This window comes from Ammospiza nelsoni, chromosome 1, assembly GCF_027579445.1.
Source record: "Ammospiza nelsoni isolate bAmmNel1 chromosome 1, bAmmNel1.pri, whole genome shotgun sequence".
In the NCBI taxonomy this organism is placed as follows: Eukaryota; Metazoa; Chordata; class Aves; order Passeriformes; family Passerellidae; genus Ammospiza; species Ammospiza nelsoni.
In genome coordinates this window covers 130,656,442-130,675,562 of record NC_080633.1, presented here as the reverse complement: position 1 = coordinate 130,675,562, position 19,121 = coordinate 130,656,442, and the positions used below count along the sequence as shown (strand labels likewise).

The window sequence follows — 19,121 nt, the reverse complement described above, 5'->3', positions numbered from 1 at the left end:
TTTCTAGGTTTGCAAGTTTATGGAAAAGAGAATTGGTTTTATTGTCTGTAACAGCAAACTTCCCAGAGAACTGTTGTTCTGCTGTAGAGACTTCTGAGTGTCACAAAGTATAAGTACTCAAAATAAACAAGGAATAAATTTTAATTGTCTGAAGGGAGAGGTGCTGGGGTTGTTGAGAAAAACTTTTCTAGCTCTTTAAAACTGCTGAGTTCACACAGGTGGTAAATCAGCAACCTGAGAGAGAATAGATCTCAAGAGTAAGACAAAAAGACAATAGCAGTACAAGTGTTCTGAAGTTATACAGAATCACCATTCAGAGTAATAATGTTTAGTCAGTACTCAGACTCCCTGCTGGAACTGGTCCCTTGGGATGAGACTTAAACCACTATTCCATTTCTGGTGTATCAAAAAATAGCAATTCTAGGGTATCTGCCATTGCATTAGATTAGATCCAATAACCCAGAAATTTAAGGGTCCCTGTGTCTTAATGTATTCTCTGTTCAATTGCCCAGTATTTCTTTAAAATTGACACATAAAATGAAAATGATGATATGCCATGTAGCTCTAGCATTGCTGATACATGTGACCCTTCTCATTGTGTCCTGAAGACATGGCCTTGGCAGTAAAACAGCGCACGTGTGTCTACATACACCCAGATGTTTCAGCTGCCACAGAGACAGAACAGCAAACTAGATTGAGAGTAAACTTCAGTTTGCAGCACTTGGTGTGAATAGGGCCAGTTTGAAAAATTCTATTCACAAATTAAGTACTTCTTTTTAAGTTTCATTAACATGTATAGTGTTAATGAACACAACTGTCTGGGACAGTCGTTTTTTGCATGAGGTAAATTTGCTGGTAAATTGTTGTTCACTAGTTGGCAAGGCTGGAACATTCACAAGGAGTTTTAGCATTTGTAACAAATATCTGGATAATATTTTTAATTTTTTAAGTAATCCAAGTATTACTCTTGTCAGAACTACAAGTATAAAATAAGCAATGTCTGCACATTACTTAACTGCCTCAAAATTCCATGAAGGCAAGAATACAGCAACACAAACAGCCTGCCATGCTCCAGCATTTGGTTGCGTGCACTGTACTGACCACAGCAGTAGAAGGTGGCCTTCCATGTGCTTTTTAGGGTGACATACATCACTGCATTTATGGCACTTCATGATTCTTTGCCTTTCACATTAATGAGTGGTAGGCCACACAACACCACATGTGCTTTGCTCACTACAAGATGCTGCATTCCAACCTCCTCAGATGTATTGAACATTAAAGTTTACTGCATTTGTGAAATTTAGGAAAACATTAAAAGCATGGAAAGAATTTTATGTTTTACTCCCTTGTACCTTCCACCAAAAACATATTTTTCAGGTAACTCAAACACGGAACGAGTGCAGACAAGCATGAAGCAAACTCTGAACCATGGGCAAAAGCAGGAAATGAACCAATGATCTCCCTTGCTTCTCCTGTAAGAATATATGATCAGGACAACTACATCCATAAAAGAAAGTGTATTTCTTCCCTGCCAGCCTGTCTCCAGCAGGAGACAGTTCCATCCCTATCTCAGGGCTAATCCTTGGGAACGGCTCACTGGAGCTTGCTGATCAGCCTTTCTTTTACATGCGTTACACACATGTGGGGGAGAATGGAGCCAACAGCTTTGTGGCTGGGCACTGGTTTTTAAAGAGGTCTGAAGAATGTGGAGAGGTCTAGTATCATCCTGTCTCTTGCCTAGTAGTTAATTCTTCCCCTTCCCCCTTTTAATTTCTCAATTAAGCCTTGGTCCTTAGTCCCCACATCTACTGTGCCCCAAGTCTTTTGGAATGCAGCATCTTAGAAACTTCTTAGAAGTAGGGAGAGCTATGCAAGAGCAACCCTCTGTTGACTAATGTCTTGGGACTAATGATATTGTATATAAGGTCCCAATCCCATCTGTGTCCTGAGAGATTTTAATCCTTTCTTGTGGATCAAAACTCAGAAATGAGACAGAAGGTGAACTTTGAAACAGGAATCAGACTGAACTGGGAGGAAACAACAAGAACATCTGCCTCTATAATAACTCAGAGACCTCATGAGTTATCCTTGATGAACAGAAGCTCTGTGAATTGCATAGTGAGAGCACAGTGTGCCAAAACACCCTGCTTCAGGGCTGTCAGTTCAAGGCAGTGTTTTACTTATTCATTAGATCAGGCACTGAAGAACTGGGCTTGATTATAAGATGTTTAAGGTGGAGACTACCTAGTAGTTTGCACCATGCATACTTCGGTGGAATCCCACTGCAATTTGAGCCTCAAGGGGTATTATTAAATTATAAACACAAGAGCCAGTGTCACAATCAGGTTGAAATAGAACACATTGGAACATGTTTATTTTCTAGCCTTGATCTCCTGGTTCTTAATAATATTACAAGTCATCATCTTTGCTCTGGAATTGTAAGAACAAACCTTGCAAGCACATTACATTTGTGTCTCCTGGCCACCTCCATTGAATGTCTCTGCATTCTCTCCTCAGAGAGATTTTGATGTGCCTGAAAAGGTAACAAAATGTCATTGCTGTGTTCAGCCAGTTGGAATAATCAGAACAGTTCTTCAATTAATGCATCAGTTCAAATTGGGAAAATCAATTTATTGCAAATTAGAGTAAGTCATTACTAATTCAGGTAGTGGGAGACAGAGGGAAAGAAAATAAGAACATATACACACTTAGAGAAAACACTTTTCCTCCATGTTTCCCAGGTTCAAGTTCACTCCAAGCACCTCTCCTCCCCTCCTTGTAACCATCACTGGTTGCACTCTGTCCCTTTGGTGAGGCACTGGGAAGTTCCTTCTTCCTACTCACTATTTTCCTCTGCTGCAACATCAATCCTCCACAGGCTGCAGGGAATATCTGCTCCACCACAGAGCACCTCCTCCTCTTCCTCAACTTTCTCCTCAACCTCTTCCTCTTACACCTTCACCTCTGCCCTTTGTGTTCCCTTTGTTCTTTATCACTCCTTTTATTTCTTCCTCCACTCTCTGGCTTTCTTTGCTCTTTCTGAAATGTGTTTCCCCAAGGTGCCCCCATCTTGGCTGAGGGATCAGCCATGTCCTGTGATGGGTCCTTGGAAGAAACTGGGACTGGCTGTGCCTAGCACATGGCAGCCCTGGCCTTTCTCACAGGCCTCCTGCTGCCAGCCTTGCCACCTATCCCTAACAGACCAGGTGTGACCTGCTCTGTTACACGGTGGAAGGAAGATGCCCCATCAAAAGCATTCATGGCCTTGTGTAGCTGTCTCACATTACCAGCAGAGTGGTCAGATCACTATAGGATAGCTGGCAGGCAAATTTCCAGAGGCATTAGAGAGTGGGCTGCAACTGAGCCTGGTGGGAGGGACCTCACAGGACCTCAACTTTCTCATTGTGTTAGTCTGTACCACAGCCTGGTGCCTGGCAGGAATGCAGCTCTCCGGTCTGGAATAGCCAGGGCTGGCTGGGCTGCAGCAAGGGGGGCAGGTGCCCTGTGGGCCCAGCTGGAGGCTTCCCAGCCACAGAGCAGGAGCAGAGGCCCTGCACCAGGACTCCACAGGGAGCAGAACAGTGGTGAGAAGGCAAAGGTGTGTGGAATACAGGCGCACCTGCGAGGTGCAGGAGGCCCCAGGTGGATGGATTACTTTAACTGCAACTGTAGAACATGGTAAGAGGGCAGACAGAGAATGGGAGGGAAGACCAAGGAATGCTGCAGTTTTCTGTGAAGTCATTTTCAGAAAATGCTGCCACAGGAAGATTATTTTCAGACACTTAAAATTTTAGGAGGACTAGTGAGGGCAGGACACCAAGTTGCCTAACATAGCAGTGCCAAGTACAGAATTAGAAGAGGAAGGAGGAGCAGAGAAGGAAAGCAGCAATATTCCAAGTCCTATTAATTTTTTTAAGTCCACCTAATTTCAACATTGGCTTTAAAAGACTAAAAAAACAAACCTCTAGAGGATTCTTCCTTCTAGTAATTTAAGCCTTGAAGCAAAATCTGGTTTTCTATCTTTATAAATTTTTTTTTTTTTTTTTTTTGCTGTCCCACTTCTTTCTCTCAGTCTAATATTTAATTGGCTTTGGCAGAGGTGATCTATTGCTAGTTCTGTGTCAGGTTCTTGACAGTAACTTCAGAGGGTCTGAGATTTCTCCAGTCATCTCATATTCCTATTTAAAAAATCTTAACTGGAAAGCTTAGATAACCTAATTTCAGAGACTGCCATTTTGCAACAAAATTCCATCTGGTCAACATTAGATCCGCTAACCATGGCTGACATGAAAAATAAGCTTGTTTTCATATGGAGGCTGTACAGCTTCAGTTAAACATGATTTGGAGCAGGATAACTTGCTACTAATGAGCATCAGCACTGGCAGCAGAAAAACTGGCTTTTAAGAATTCATATTTCAAAGCACACTTGTTGTCAGTCTGGTACTCACTTCCTGCTTCTTGGGAAGATTCAGAATTTAGGCTTTGTAGGAATGGTGGCTTTTACAAAACTTTCAGGTTTCCGGGAGGACACAGACAAATAACCTGCATTTGGAAAAAAAATTAAAATTATGTGAAACTGAAGGAAGTGAATATTACATAGTGCTATTGCTACTACTAAATGGATGTTTTAAATGAATAAACAAACAGGTCATAATATCCTTGGCAAAGACCTACAAGGATATTCACAGCTGAAACAAGGATGAAGCAATGCGTCCAAAAACATACTGACAGAATGTGAGAAAGAGGTTTCAGCATCTGCTTGAAAGTTAGCTGATGAAGCACAAGAAGCCAGGGAGGTGAAATGTGTATGCAATTGCCACATCACTGCAGAATGAAGAAATGGCTTTATTCCTCTCTGCAGCAGGACCTGTGTTGTAAAGGCAGTGCAAAGATACCCTACAACTTTTACTTTTTCTTTCTTAGAAAATATACCACTCATGAGTACAGCCCAGAGAGCAACTCCCCTACAGACAGCAAAAGAGAGCCAGAGGTTTCTGTACACAACTCCGAAGAAGAGCAAGCAAAGTCCTTGTACTGCAAGGACACAAGTACACCTATGCTCTAAGCTTGTCCTGCTCAACTACAGAGCTTGGTTAATAACCTGCAGGGAGTGATGATGAGGAGGTTTTCTGCAGATCTTCTTGCCTTTTGATGAGTATTCTTTCCTGCTCCAAGGCTTCTATGTACTTGGAATAGGACCAGGAAGCCTGCAAGAACCATCAAAAACCATCACCCTTCAGGTCACATCACTGTAGCTTCTGATCCATTTCAACAGTAAGATAAAAAACTTTATGTTATATTCCTATTACTGACTAATTACAAATATTAAGAAGATTTTTTAAAAATTACAATATTGGAATAATGGGAAAAAGAGTATTCCTGTAAATAAGTAAATCTCAAAACACCATGATTTAAGCAAGTTTGACAGATACAATGTTTATATTTATTCTTCATCCCTAGTCTGAGTGTTATTCTCTCTCCTTTCTTCTTCAAAAGCAAAGCAGCAGATCTTTACCCTCCCAAATATCATTTGTGCTATCAAGGACTTAATTTTATCTCTGTGCTACACCCTTAGTCCTCCCCTTGGACTATGACTACTCTGTTTGACATAAACTCAAACCAGCAACTGATTTGTGGGGTGGAGAGGAAATACATATAAGAAAAGCTGTTTCTAGCTTATGTCCTTTCACTGAAGGTCTCATGAGCCTCACAGCTCCTTCTGCCTGCCCTCTCCAGCAGAATGCTGCTACTGCTAGAGGCAGATCAACTGGAGATGCCATCCTTTCCTTTTCTAAGGATAAAATACTGCTTTTAAAGAAAACAACCACACTTCAGATTGCATGTAAATAATAGGTTGCCTTTCCAAAACAGGATGAGAACTGCACTTTTTTTTGGCCTGGTTTTTATCTTATGGCATGAGAAGTTTGGAGCAAATTTGTCATATCATGATGCAGTAAGAACTTCTATCACCTTCCTATTGTAGGAAGGGGCTTGCAGAAGGGCTTATTGTTTATTAAGCCCTCTTTTTGAGGGTTTAAATGTATACCAGGGATGTACTGCCTTGCTCAACTCACTTTTTTTTTTTTTTTAATAGGTATGAGCAAAAGTAAAAAGGTCTGCTTAAGGGTAAGAGTGTAAGCTTATCTATGCAATTCACACTGTGATTTCAGATTTTGGGGGTATTTCATGGTACCTTTTTCTATATTCTGCTCTCCACTACCATAATGTTGTGGGAAGAGCTCTATGGAATACAAGCAGTGGCCAAAGTGTGATTTACTCCTGATTCTCATGACATATCTGTGCTTATGTGGTTGCACAGGTTCCCTGTTATGTTCTGGCAATGCCAACTCAGCCATGAATGATCCCTTGATATGTCCAATGTAGCATGTCTGGTTTTCCCATTTCCAGCTAAAATAACTGTTACCTTTTCACTACTGATTTGATGCATTGTCAGAGTTGTTATGGAAGAAGTCTTGAAGTGGTTTTCAAATACCTAGATTTTCAAATACCTAGATTTTCTAAAGCAGTTCAGCTTCAGTTTTTGACATATGACCAGAACAGGACTCTAGCCTAAACCAAATTCTTTCAGGATATAAATTTCCCAAATAATGAAAAGCTTCTTATTCCAGAACTGAACTACCTTTTCTTCAATTTATCTTTAAATATAGATTCTTTTTTTAATCCATATACCATAAGATCTTAACATTCTGTTAGCTGTTAATACTACTCAGAACCTACATCTTAAAAAAAAATTAATAAAGAACAAAAAAAATCACCTGTAAGACAGGTAAACTTAAAACAGCAAAGCTAATGGTAGAGAAATGAACAGATATTGAAGAACCATCTGACAGCAGTATTCAAAACCAAACTTCCCCTTCCCCTTTTCCCAAGATTATTTTATCTCTCTTGAATAACATCTGTAGGAACATGTATTATTTACCTTCCTCCCCGGTCCTTCTACAGGTGCTAAAGCTGTTGATGATTTTCTCTTAACATCAAGCTCATCTAGCAAAACACTCTTTGGCAGTTGAGTCAAGGGCTTGAGCTGAGTCAAGGGCTCAGGCTGAGTCAAGGGCTTGAGCTGAGTCAAGGACTTGAGTTGAGTCAAGGACTTGGGTTGACTCAAGAACTTGGGTTGAGTCAAGGACTTGGGTTGAGTCAAGGACTTGGGTTGAGCCAAATTAATGAGTTTTTTTCCCGCTTCTTTGCCCTGCAAAAAACCTCATAATTAGATGTGAACAATAGTTATAGAGCTAAAGTAAAAAGCAAAGTCTGAGGAACCAAAAATTGTCATTGGAAATGAGATAGTATCATTTGCAGTAATGTTTTGTAATGCTTAGCTTCATAATTCATCATACTGAGCATACTTTAAAGTAGCAGCTGCTTTTTTAAAGCATTTCTTTGTTCTAGTTTATGTTTCCTGTCCTCTACACTCCTACAGACATCTTTCTTTCAGATTCAATACCTGCTCCAAAATATAGCTAGGTGACAGGTCAGATCTGCAACAGAATATATTTTAAGGACAGAGAGAACATTGCGAGCCTCTAATTTGGCCTCAGGTATAAAATGTAGAATGCAAGATTCGTTGTGATTAATTCCAGCTTGGTCCAGTAGCTGTGTATGAACTACAACTATACAAGTTAGGAAAACAGGCAATGTACAATCTACAGTGAAGAACAAGGTATTGTAACCCTTGGCAAACTGCTCTGGTGATTAACTGTTTGTCATTTTCATGTTGGTTTGTTTCTACTTTGCACATTCTGTTTGATGATCCCAAAATTCTTCATAAACATCAATTCGATGTTCATATTTGACATCACAAAGAGCTCTCTCCAAGAGCTGAGTAATATAACCCTCCCATGTTCCAAGAGACAAAGTGAGGGGAAAAAAGGGGATCAAATTGTTCCCAAAGTCACTTAGTAAGTCCCTGAAAGCTCTGGAAAAGGATCACTCTGTCTCATTTCCTTGCTCCCAAAGTTCCTTTTCCTTTGTCATAATGCCCACTGTCCTATGAACCCACCAGCTGTAAGAGTGACTTCTGGGTACAGAGCTGCCCAGGCAGTGTGATGCTGATCTTCTCTTCAGAAACAGGCTCAGTAGCTTCTGTGGCACACTCATTTCGTGGAATGGGGATGCCAATGCAAACACAGAGCCATTGTGAATACTACTGCACTGCAGTTTATGTTTGCTGGCTCTCTCAATGAGAATGGTGAATTAAGCAAGGTCTTTAAAAATGACTTCTCATAATAAATTAACCAACGTTATAGTGGATTTAGATCCCATGCCATTACACCACTTACTAACAAATAAGCTTATTGCTAAGAGACATAGCAGAAACACAGAAAAGGAAAATAATGTTGATGGCTTTCTTTGATAAGGACATGGAAGGAGTATGTACAAATCTACAATGTAAGTTAAAGCTAAAAATTTAAAGCTATTTTGTGCACTTGAAAGCAAAAAAAATCCAAAATCTATTTTGGAGATAAAATGCAATCATGTATACAACAAAATACTAGTACTGGCATCAAGGCAGTCTGAAAGAAGTGACTTATATATTTGAAAGTATGTGGATGTGCATCTAGCAGCTAACAAAGGAGAAAGTCCATTGCCAGGATGAGTTCTACTCTTTGGTAGACTTTGCCCCTTAAATAACAAATAGGCACACAAAAAATATTGAGATAGTCAAACAATACCAAGTTATGCATCATTGCTCAGTGAACAGCTCCTTGTCTGCCCATTTTTTCCACTATACTTCATGAAAGTCCAACTCTTATCTGTTCAGTTCTAAAACTGAGGTGAGCACAGGTAGATTCAGTGCCCCAGGGACATGTGTAAAGGAAGAAGAAAGCAAATTCCTCCCCCAGGAGTATGGTTGTTCTGTTTGAGATAAACCCAAAATAGCAACTGATCTGTGGGGTGGAGAGGAGATATATATATATATATATATATATATAAAAAAAAAGTTGTTTCTAACCCTTGCCAGAGCTTTGCTCTTGTTCAATGAGCCTGGTTGGGCAGAGGAAGATAGTCCTTCTTTTCATTGCCAAGAAATCATCACCTTCCACAAGCCAACAAGTGAACCTGCTGTGGCTCATGTTAGATGAAAGTTATCAGTATCCTTCAGGGATACTGCATCATTTGAATAATGCTGTCACTGAGAGGAGAGAAATCTCAAGATTTCCCAGGCAAGAGAACAGGAAATGGCAAATTCTTTAAACAATAACAGAAAGAAAAAAGGATTTTACTATACTGGAAAAAATTATGTGTTGCACCCATTCTTTAAGAGATTTTAAAAGGTAACTGGTTTACTGATTTTTTTTTTTTTTTTTGTGAGAAGAATAGCGTACAAACTGTTTACAAAGCTGTATTCTCTGCTTGTCATTTTCTTCAATTTCTTACTCTATTTCTCTGCTTAGAAGCATAATTCACCATTCCGATTTGCTCTCCATAAAAGCTAGGCTTTTGCCCTCCTGCCTAATATTTCTTCTTTATTCCTTGATCTTGATCAGAAATCTCATAGACAGGCAACAAACAGATGGAAAATAAGTCTGTGAAAATGTAAAAGTTTGTTACTTTGAAATATTTCACTCTTGCACTATAAGTATTGCCAATGGCCTTGGCAGACATATATATATATGGAGACATTGTGCTCTGGAGAAAGTAAGATGAGTTCTTGGATTTTAGACTTCCCTTGACATCGCTGTGTGGCCTTGAGTAATGCTTCACTGGTCCTCAGCTTTCATGTGCATAAGAAAAATAACAATGCATATATGTTCTTGTGGGCCTATGACCTGTGTGGCTCACATCACGTGGAACATCTCCACACATCTACATGGCATTTAGAATACATCAAGGTCTCTGTAATGCTACTTATTATAGTCTGCAAGTCCAGTAATTTCTCTGTCCTTAAAAGAATGTTCTCTCCTCAAAGCTTGCCAAACAATTGTATTTAATAAAAAATAAACTTTTTCAAAGCCTATAATCAATAGAAAAAAAAGTCCATTATATTTTAATTTTAAAAATCCAAGAAAAACAATTTTACAAACAAGCATTCCATTGTAGAGGTCACAGTTTTGTTAATGTGCTGGAACTGTCTGGAAACTTGCTGTGAACAGTCTAACAATTTCACTTTCAAAGCTGAGAAAATATTCAAGCAAAGGCAAAGATTATGCAAATTAATTACCACATAAATATTTTTTTAAACAATGTGCAGGATTTTTAAATGGTCCTTCTGGAAAACAGATATGAAATCAATTTTGGTTTGGGTTTGGTTTGATTTCAGTTGTGGTCCAGAATGTAAATTCTAATATAAGACAATATATCATGAAAGTGCAAACAGGTCTGCAGTAGCCCACAGTACACACAGACTATACACAGATTTATTGTTCTTAATTCAGCCTTCTTTGCTCTTCTCTTGGCACAAAAGGTGACTAAAATACATTTTTTCCTCTGGTTAATGAAAGGAGTATTCCATTGACTCACCCGCTTAAACTCAAACATATGTATATGTACTGGCAGAATTGGGAAGTAATCACCTTAGGACTGGGTTGAGTGTAAAGCTTGAAATCTAACAAGATTAGGTAGCTTTGGATCAGGCTGAGAAAGAGATATTTTATTTGATGTATCTTTGCTCATGTTATTCAGTTCATCAGCGGTCACCTGAAACTTTATGAGCCTTACCTTTGCTGTTATTCCTTCCATCTTTTGCATATCTTTTTCCTTTTTTTTCTCCAAGGACGCTAGAATTTTGTCACTCTCTGGATCACTTTGGAATTCACAAAATTCTGGCCAAAATTTAAACAGAAGAGCAAAAATACTCATCTGCGCAGGAAGAAAATAAAGTCAATCTTGACCGCATTAAGGAAACAGTTGACTGTAAAATGAAATGCAGAATGAGATAACTATTTTTTTTGAACACACAGCCTTGTTCCTCCCACGTACTCTGTCCTGACATTTCAGCCCAGCTTTGCTCGGCACATGCTTTTCATCAGTGTGTTTATTACTGGTGAGAAATCTTCCTAAAACACAGTTAAAAGACATTTCTTTTTTTACATTTCCCTAAACAATTGTTTGCATTAATGAAAACATCCATCACTTTTTACAAGTATTCTTGATAAAATATACACCAGTAGAATTGCTTTTGCACCACTGTTCTGCTCAAGTATTTCAAATATTCAGTTCATTAGGGAGAGGGCTTTTTTTCCTTTCCTTAAGAGAAAGGAAATACTTTTTTGCCTCTGGAAAGGCTCTTAAACCACATTACAGATCTATGAGCAAATCTTGGATAATTTTTAAATTATATAATCTCTCACAGGGTCATTTTTGAACTAGAATAAGAAAAACAATTTTAGAAAAGCAAACAGAGGGGCTCAGTGAATTCTGTTGCTGCACGTACTAAGGCTCACATTTTTCAATTTATTTAGATGTTTAATTTGCATTGAGAAACTTGGCTTCAAAGCAGCCAAGCATGCTCACTGCTTCTGGCTCAAAAGGCTTGAAAGTGACATGTAAGCCACTGTCGGGTTCCAGTCACAGCTTTTTGGCCTAGTTCTTCCTTTGGTTTTGTGCCAGATTTCTGGAGTTCACTGGGTTTTACACAGGCTGAAATGAGACTTCTCTTTCTCTTAGGACCTATATGAACCATTTTCTATGACAAATCATTCATCTCTTGTCATCCACTTTATGGACTCACAGTTGATGTCTAAAGGTGTCAGTGGGAATTTTATAGGAAAAGAACAACAACTACTTTTCTTGGACTTAGAAGATAAGACAAGGCAGTATCAAGGGATAAGAAAATAGTAAGTCTGTAGTAAAGTTCCAAAATTGCTATTCAACCTGATTAATAGAAAGATCAGAGAGAAAATTTTCTACAGCCATTTAATACACACTTTCTGTAATAAAGGAGGGAAAGACATTCAGCAAGTTAAGCTGTCTTTGTGCTTGACTCACATCTGCATTTTTCATAAAACTTGAAAATCACGGACTTTCTAACTACAAATTACTTCTGTGAAATTAACCAAGTGGTAAAGAACATGCAATTAAGAACATAGACAGAATTCATTTCTACTGCCAGAATTTGTAACACAGACCTGGATAACACCTTTCCAGGATCAGCTAGCTGTCAGAGATTTTCTTTATTGAGCAGGATAAATCTGAAGACCTTACAGTCACTGAAATATATGACTGTAGCTTTCTCCTTCAAGCCCAAGCTTGTGTGTGGAGTCCTAACTGTCACATAAGCAATGAAGACTGTTCTTAAAATCAGGCAGTCAGTCTCTGGCCAGACCTATCACTCAGCTTCTTACCTGTGCCTCTCTAAAAATGTAAGGTCCTAGTTCTTTCCTGTGCTCCACAATCTTCTTTGCTTGTTCAGGTGGGATGTCAATCTGCAAAGCTGGGGGTATGGCAGAATTAATAAAGCAGTCAATAATAGCTGTGATCTTTCTCTGAACTATTGCATCATCACAATGAGAATGGCACAAGTCCTGAAAGATAAAAAATACCATTTTCAGTCAATGGAGAGAGACACAGGCAAGAACTTTTACAGGGCACCAGTCATCAAAGAGCAACAGTCAAAAAAAAAAAATTATACAATAAATTCTTTCAGTATGCAAGGCAAAATTCTTTTGGTAAATGTGCATGGTCAAAACCATACTTCAGATATGCATGAGGCTTCTGGTTTGCAAATGCAGATACATAGCAATCATTGATTTTAGGTGATAATTTCTGCCTGCATGTTTGGACATAACAGCTTAGATTTTAAATGCATTACTGGCAAATAGAATTTCTGAAAAGAGAAACACATCTACAAGTGTGAAAGGCACTGATTTTCACAATGAGCCTGCTATGACTTGCATAGCCATGGCAAATAAAAGATAAAGAAACGCTCCAACAAAAGAGGGAAAATATTTAGAGGGTACTAGATATTCTAACTAGGAGTGTTGTCACAAGAGAGGACACTGTCAGCTACCAGTACAATCTTCCATTTATTGAAATCTTCTCCTTTCACCATTCATTAAGATCTTCTAGTTTCCCAAAACCTCAGGGTTTGAAATAACTCTGTACACTACAGAATACAAAACAAACAAAACAAACCTGAACTTACAGGTTTGTCAAAGGAACACTGGGGTTTTCTATTTTTTTAATGTGATCCTATTGTTCTTGTAAAACCTGTTATTGCTGCGTTTTGACACCCTGACGATGCCACCGTTGGACTTTGACATGAAGGAAAAATAATTCAAAGAATGTCCTTCCAACACTTTGAAACATGAACTTTCCCTTTATCTGTATATTTCAAGGAATTAACATGACACTAGAAGACTATCACATATATCTTAGAGACACAATGACCACTCAAGAGTTGTCAGGAAGAGAGCTCTTTAAATTAAGAATCTGATTTTAGTTTTGGTATAGAAGGCCACATATTTACTTTGCAAAGAAATTAAAACCATGACTTTTAAACAGAAATGTGGTATGTGAAAGAGATGGCTTGCTTTGTTATGAATATTTTTAGTTTTGGGAAGGAAAAAAAAAAGAATAATAACAACTATAATAAAGAAAGTAAGGCAATGCAAAAACAAATATATCGTTACTATATATATAACGGCCTTCTTTGCTCATCTAGCACAGAAGGCAGAGAGCTGTAGTATGAGGGAAGACAAACAAGCCATATGATATGAAGAGAGTTGAGACTGAGCATAGATAACCAGATGGAAATGATGCACAGAGTTATGTTTCTTCATATTTGTTTAAAAAAAAAAAAAATCTTGGTTTTGGATTGTCCCAAGATGTGCCTCCAGCCTGATGGGTTATGGGAGCAATGCAGACACTGACAGCTAAAGGGAGTTCTGTCTAAACTGATGGTATGATAGGGCTCAGACAATACAAGTATGCACTGTGCAAAGTGCTGCCCATGCCTTTGGCAATATTCCTGCAGCTCAGCCTGACCCACAACACTCCTACTACTCCAGCCCTTTGCTTCTACAAAGAGCATCAACTGCCAACCATGACATTGCATGCATGGAGAAATCTGGTCAGATTCTACTTTTTCTGGATAACAAGACAAAATTAACATAAATGCAGGAAAGGGGGTGGAACAAAAAACAATGAAGGCTTTCTTCAGAGAGCAGTTCTACAAAGAAAAGAATTAAGAGCATGCTCCACATTAATTTGCAGAAAGTTTCCATGTCCTCCACAATGTAGCAATGAAGAGTCACAAGAATCAACAAAATTTCAAATATCTAGAAAAGGATTTGTGTCATGGAACACCAGGTACCTTCATGTCAGAGTTTTAATCTAAGGTAATCACTCTGTAACCATGAGAGAGACAGCAGCACCCCCAGAGAGCATTTCAGCCAGTGATCCCTTGCCTGGAGATCAGAACCTTTGTGGGGAAGAGAGATTGTCCCCTGGAAAGAGGAGGAGCTTCACCTTCTAATGCAGACATCGAATTCAAATTCATAAACAGTGAAAGTACACCCACATGCCTGCAGCAGATCTCCAAGGGCTACTGCAACAGCAACTGTGTTTACAGTCCAGTTTCTGAGCACGTTAGCTAATCTCATGCTCCCTGCCTGCCATGTGCACATAGGCTATGTTCAGGAGCCCAGAAGAGGTTCTGCACTCTGGTAGCACTTTTGCATCAGGAATATCCCAGAGGCAAAAGGAATGAGGAATACATGAAAGATCTGTGGTGACCCTGCATTCAGTCCAGGATATTCCTAGGAGGCTGCAGTATGTCAAAGTTTCACTCCAGACATTTTCTATTGTATTTCAACCCACACAAGCAATTTCACAAAACGACATATATATGGGAGGGATGTAATCCCTGCTGACCTTTCTCATCACATTTCACTTTGGTCCCAAGCTCAGCTCAAGTCAAATTTGATTCTGCAAAGTGCAAGGGAGCTGTGGTCTGCATTGTACATATAGGGTTTTTTGATACCATCTTTATATCTGTAAATTTGATTGAATTTTAAAGTTATCTCTCATTTTTGAGAAATTACCAAATTCAGATTGCAGCTAAAAGGACAGAATGAACATTTTAATGCTTGCACATTTCTACTGCTCAACAGATGTATACCAAACTCTGGGCATTAGCAAGATAGCAGTGTTCCTTTAGAGACTCAGAAGAATGCTATGGTTTGAAGAAGCATAAAGAAATACAGGGATAATGCTTTTGAGTCAAGAATAGCTACCCTTAAGAAGTGAGGATTTTCACTGATGAAAAAAAATAGTTTAAACAATGAAAGAGGCTTTACTATGAACAACAGAATGCCTATAGATATTTTTGTTAAAATTCTCCTAATGTGCATGAATGGATGCATTTGCTGACAAATCGAATGCTATTCCCTTTGCTCTGTTTTACCACCCTACCTTATACTTTTGCACCTCTTGCCAAAAGAGCACTCCATTCCCCAGGAGGTCTCCCTTCTGTGCCACAAAGCGTTGAAACAGATTTGCTGTCACTGGATCCAAGAGCGCCTTGCGGAAAGCAATTATTTCACTAGATGAAGAAACACTCTTATTGTCCACATGCTGTCAAAAGAAAAAATAGATGCACCAAATAAACTTTGTTTCAAAAAGCAATAACAAAGGCATTAGTTAGTGTAAACTGTCTGATTCTTATCTTTGCACTGACCCTAACTTTCAGTAGTTTATGAGTTTATGACATGGATAGAATAAAATGTGGCAAGGTTTCATTTCTTCCTTTCCATTTTTTTTTTTTATGTTTGGTTTGGGGAACATTTCTTGGAAGATATGATGGAGAGGAAATGACTGACAATGATTTAGACCATATGACTGCATACTACAAAGTATAGAAACAGCTCTTGTTATTGATTATGGTAATGGGCTACTTTTCTAGAGAACAGTTTGAGTTTTATGCAAACAAACAACAAAGGAAAAGGAATACACAAACCACATAGCTTAAAGTTGTAAAATGCTTTTGACAGGGATCTCACCAACAAAATGAGGTTTGAAATGTGTTGCTATGATCACCCACAGAAGCCAGAGACTTTGCTCTCCATGAAATAAAGCTACCAATAGTAAAATAGAATTTAAAGTCATTGAGACATTTTGGAAATCCTCATGCTGCCAAGCACAGAACAGTAGGCAGCCAGGAAAGGGTGGGGAAAGAAAGATGGCTTATGCAGGGACAGTTTGTTTGAACTGAAGTTCATGCTGGCCTGCCTTCCTGAACAAACAGTTCTTGTGCTGTTGCTGAACAGCAAGCCAAACAACTTTTGTTATCAGATGGATGAATGAAAACCATCTTCTAAAAGTGGTTTAAAACTCTTCAAGTCCTGGAAGGGTGGAGTGCTGTTCAGTGGTGAGCATCGGTCAGAAACATTTTTAGTTGTTGCCAACAGTCCTGGAAATCTAAGCTGATCCTAAGCTGAAAGGGTTTCTGCAACTTATCTTAAAACCAGGGGTTATGCTCAGTCCTGTCACAGAGCCTGCCAGGGGTAACAGCCTGCCCTGGCAAATAGGGTGGTGCTGTCCAGAGGGTCCTTTGGTGAAAATAAAGTCAGCTCAATTTAGGCAGTAAGGTTGGATTTTCCAAGCCCTTCTCCACTTCTCCAAACATGTTCTATTCCCTGTGACCAGAATTTAGGGAACTTTTGATAAAAAGTATTTCTAGGGCCAATTCATGAAGGGAAGAACAAAATGTTGCTTCCATCCTTATAGCAGTATGTAAACACGACTTATTTTATGGGTCAACAACCTTGAAGCAGAACATGGAGAACAATCATCTCCCTGACAAACAGGCAAAGGGAAAACTCACTTAACAGAACCCACATGCACTTTGGATCCCTTTTGTGCTGATGGTTTGCATGGATAATTGGTGACCAGGTCTCTAGTTTGATTTCAACAGACAATAAAAGTTCAACTGAACAAATGTACACAACTTGTATGTTGGCAATCACAAAAAGTTCACTGCTCTTCAAGAGGAAAAAAACTTGCAAACATCTGATGAAATCTATTATTACAAAGGTTTAAAAAGTTTAAATTTGATATTATCTCAGTGCTGTGAGATTAAAATACAATTCTAAATGAAATAGATACTGTGAGATATGATTAAACCTGCCCACTCTGCTGCATATTTCACATTCCCTTTTGTGTCTGCACGTAATCCACTTGCAATAATAAATAAACTACCAGATGCTGGAATGAACAGCTTGTCCAAATAAGTCCACTGCATGCAAAACACAGATAAATGTGAATTAAAGGTACAATATTAGTTTAAGGAGTGTTAATAGTGCTCCAAAGCCCAGGACAAGAGACCTTTATTTTCAAGTATGACCTCTCCAGACAGAAAGGGAGAGAGATTTACCATGAACATCCAGCAGGGAACTAAATTCAGGAGTAATGTGAGTAATCAGTCTACTGTAACCAGTACAGTCATGATTGCTTTTAACAGCATTACATTTGGGCCTCACACTGTCAACAGGGAAATTGTGAAAAATGTGCAAGGGTCAAATGAAAAAGACTGTGAAACTGCAGACACAAGAGACATAGCAAATTTCACTCGCCTTCCACATCCTGGTTGTCTTTTGCTGGTCTTTGTGTGAAAGATCTTCAGTTATATCCCTCATCTATAGCTGAACAAAATATTATTATTCTATTTTTTAAATATTCTCTTTTTTTTGGTTAGCCTTTTAATGATTAAGACCCCAGTGGCAGAACAGTTTATATGTCTTCTTATGGATTTTATGTCTGAAACTTGTTCTGGACCTGCACAGAATGCCATCCCTTCTTCAGCTATAAATGAACACCTGATCATTAAGACTGGGGAATTAGAGAAGACAAGAAGCAATACCAGTCAAACTGTGCACTCCACTGGTGGTGGAGTTTGCTTCACCCATAATGTTCTAAAGGACCAATTATGTGAGGAATAAATTTTGGGTTTGATTTTTTTTTTTAGTATGAAATATTTTTAGTTCCTTTGTACAGCTGTATCATAAATACAGACTTGATCCTGCAACTTCTTTGTAGCTGAATTACACCTCAAACAAAGGGCAGGTTTCCTGAATAAGGACTTCATAGCATGCCCACACTGTTTTGTCACTGTGAAATATGAAGCCAGTGGAAAATGTCATCTGGTTTCACTTCTTCTAAAATACTTTCTTCAAAGAATCTTTTCATCCTCTGAATTTTCAATAAGAAAAAGAAAAAAGCAATTGGACATAAATGGAGTTAGGAATAGACTAAAAGCTCATTAGAACTATGTATTTCCTGTAAACTGTTTATTTGAGTTGAACACAGCATTTTTCTAAACTACCTGGGCTAATCTCCCTGCCAACACAGTGCAGCAGGTGCAAAAAGAGGCATGAACTAGCTTCCAGACCTGGAAGCAGCTTAGCCTTATTGGTCTTCTGCCAGGGCTTGTAAAGGAGGCAAAGTTCAGCTAAAAAAAGGCAGAGGGTTAGGATTTTTTTAAATTTAATTAACATAATCAATGTTAAAATTATAATTTCAAGCAATGCAGTTGCATATGTGTCTGCTTGGTCGAACTTTGAAGTTTCCCTCTCTATGACATTCACATGTCAGAGCTGTTATGGAAGTGCAAAACACCAAGTCTTTGCCTCTGCCCACCAGCAGGATGATCCCTTTATGTGGATCACAGCCACAGAGGCATTCATAAAAGGCAGATGTTAGCTCTGCCCATTCCTCAGTCTTCCTAATGAACCAGCAGGAGTGAAAGGCTCCTCACTCCCAGCTTTTTGGCAGCTTTCTGAAGTAACCAATTGGAGCAAGGCTTGTAGCAGTTAACCTCCCCACTCAGAAGAATTTCACAAGTCCTGAAGTCGATTCTGCAAGCATTGCAGCTCCAGATGGGAGAATATGGACAGCATAAGTGAAAGAATTACGGCATGGGAAGCTCACTCATTTGCTTGTGTCTTGGTCCCCTTGGGAACATTCTTTACACAAAGCAGTATTTCTTCAGTGTGCAACTGTATGGCTAAAGCAAAATGGCATAGGGAGAGTGTAGCAGTGCAGCAAAAATTAGGTCCCTCTCCTGGCAGGCTGGATGGCAGCAGAGTTAACACCAGCTCCTTCAGATTTGGTATCTAACAATAATACTGTCAGCTAAACTAAGCCTTCAGATGAACTGCCTT

General features: G+C 38.9%; 1 protein-coding gene across 1 annotated transcript in view; it reads right to left on the bottom strand.

Annotated features, from left to right (window-relative positions):
• Positions 1–2,218: 2,218 nt before the first annotated feature.
• RGS22 (regulator of G protein signaling 22) overlaps positions 2,219–19,121 on the bottom strand; it is a 60,142-nt gene continuing 43,239 nt past the window's right edge. Inside the window, exons 21-27 of the mRNA XM_059480529.1 lie at positions 15,376–15,537; positions 12,306–12,485; positions 10,681–10,821; positions 6,941–7,210; positions 5,102–5,207; positions 4,449–4,542; positions 2,219–2,533 (exon numbers count right to left, since the gene is read on the bottom strand). Coding sequence (XP_059336512.1) covers positions 4,469–4,542; positions 5,102–5,207; positions 6,941–7,210; positions 10,681–10,821; positions 12,306–12,485; positions 15,376–15,537 — 933 coding nt within the window. The 3' untranslated portion in view covers positions 2,219–2,533; positions 4,449–4,468. The remainder of the gene's footprint in view (positions 2,534–4,448; positions 4,543–5,101; positions 5,208–6,940; positions 7,211–10,680; positions 10,822–12,305; positions 12,486–15,375; positions 15,538–19,121) is intronic.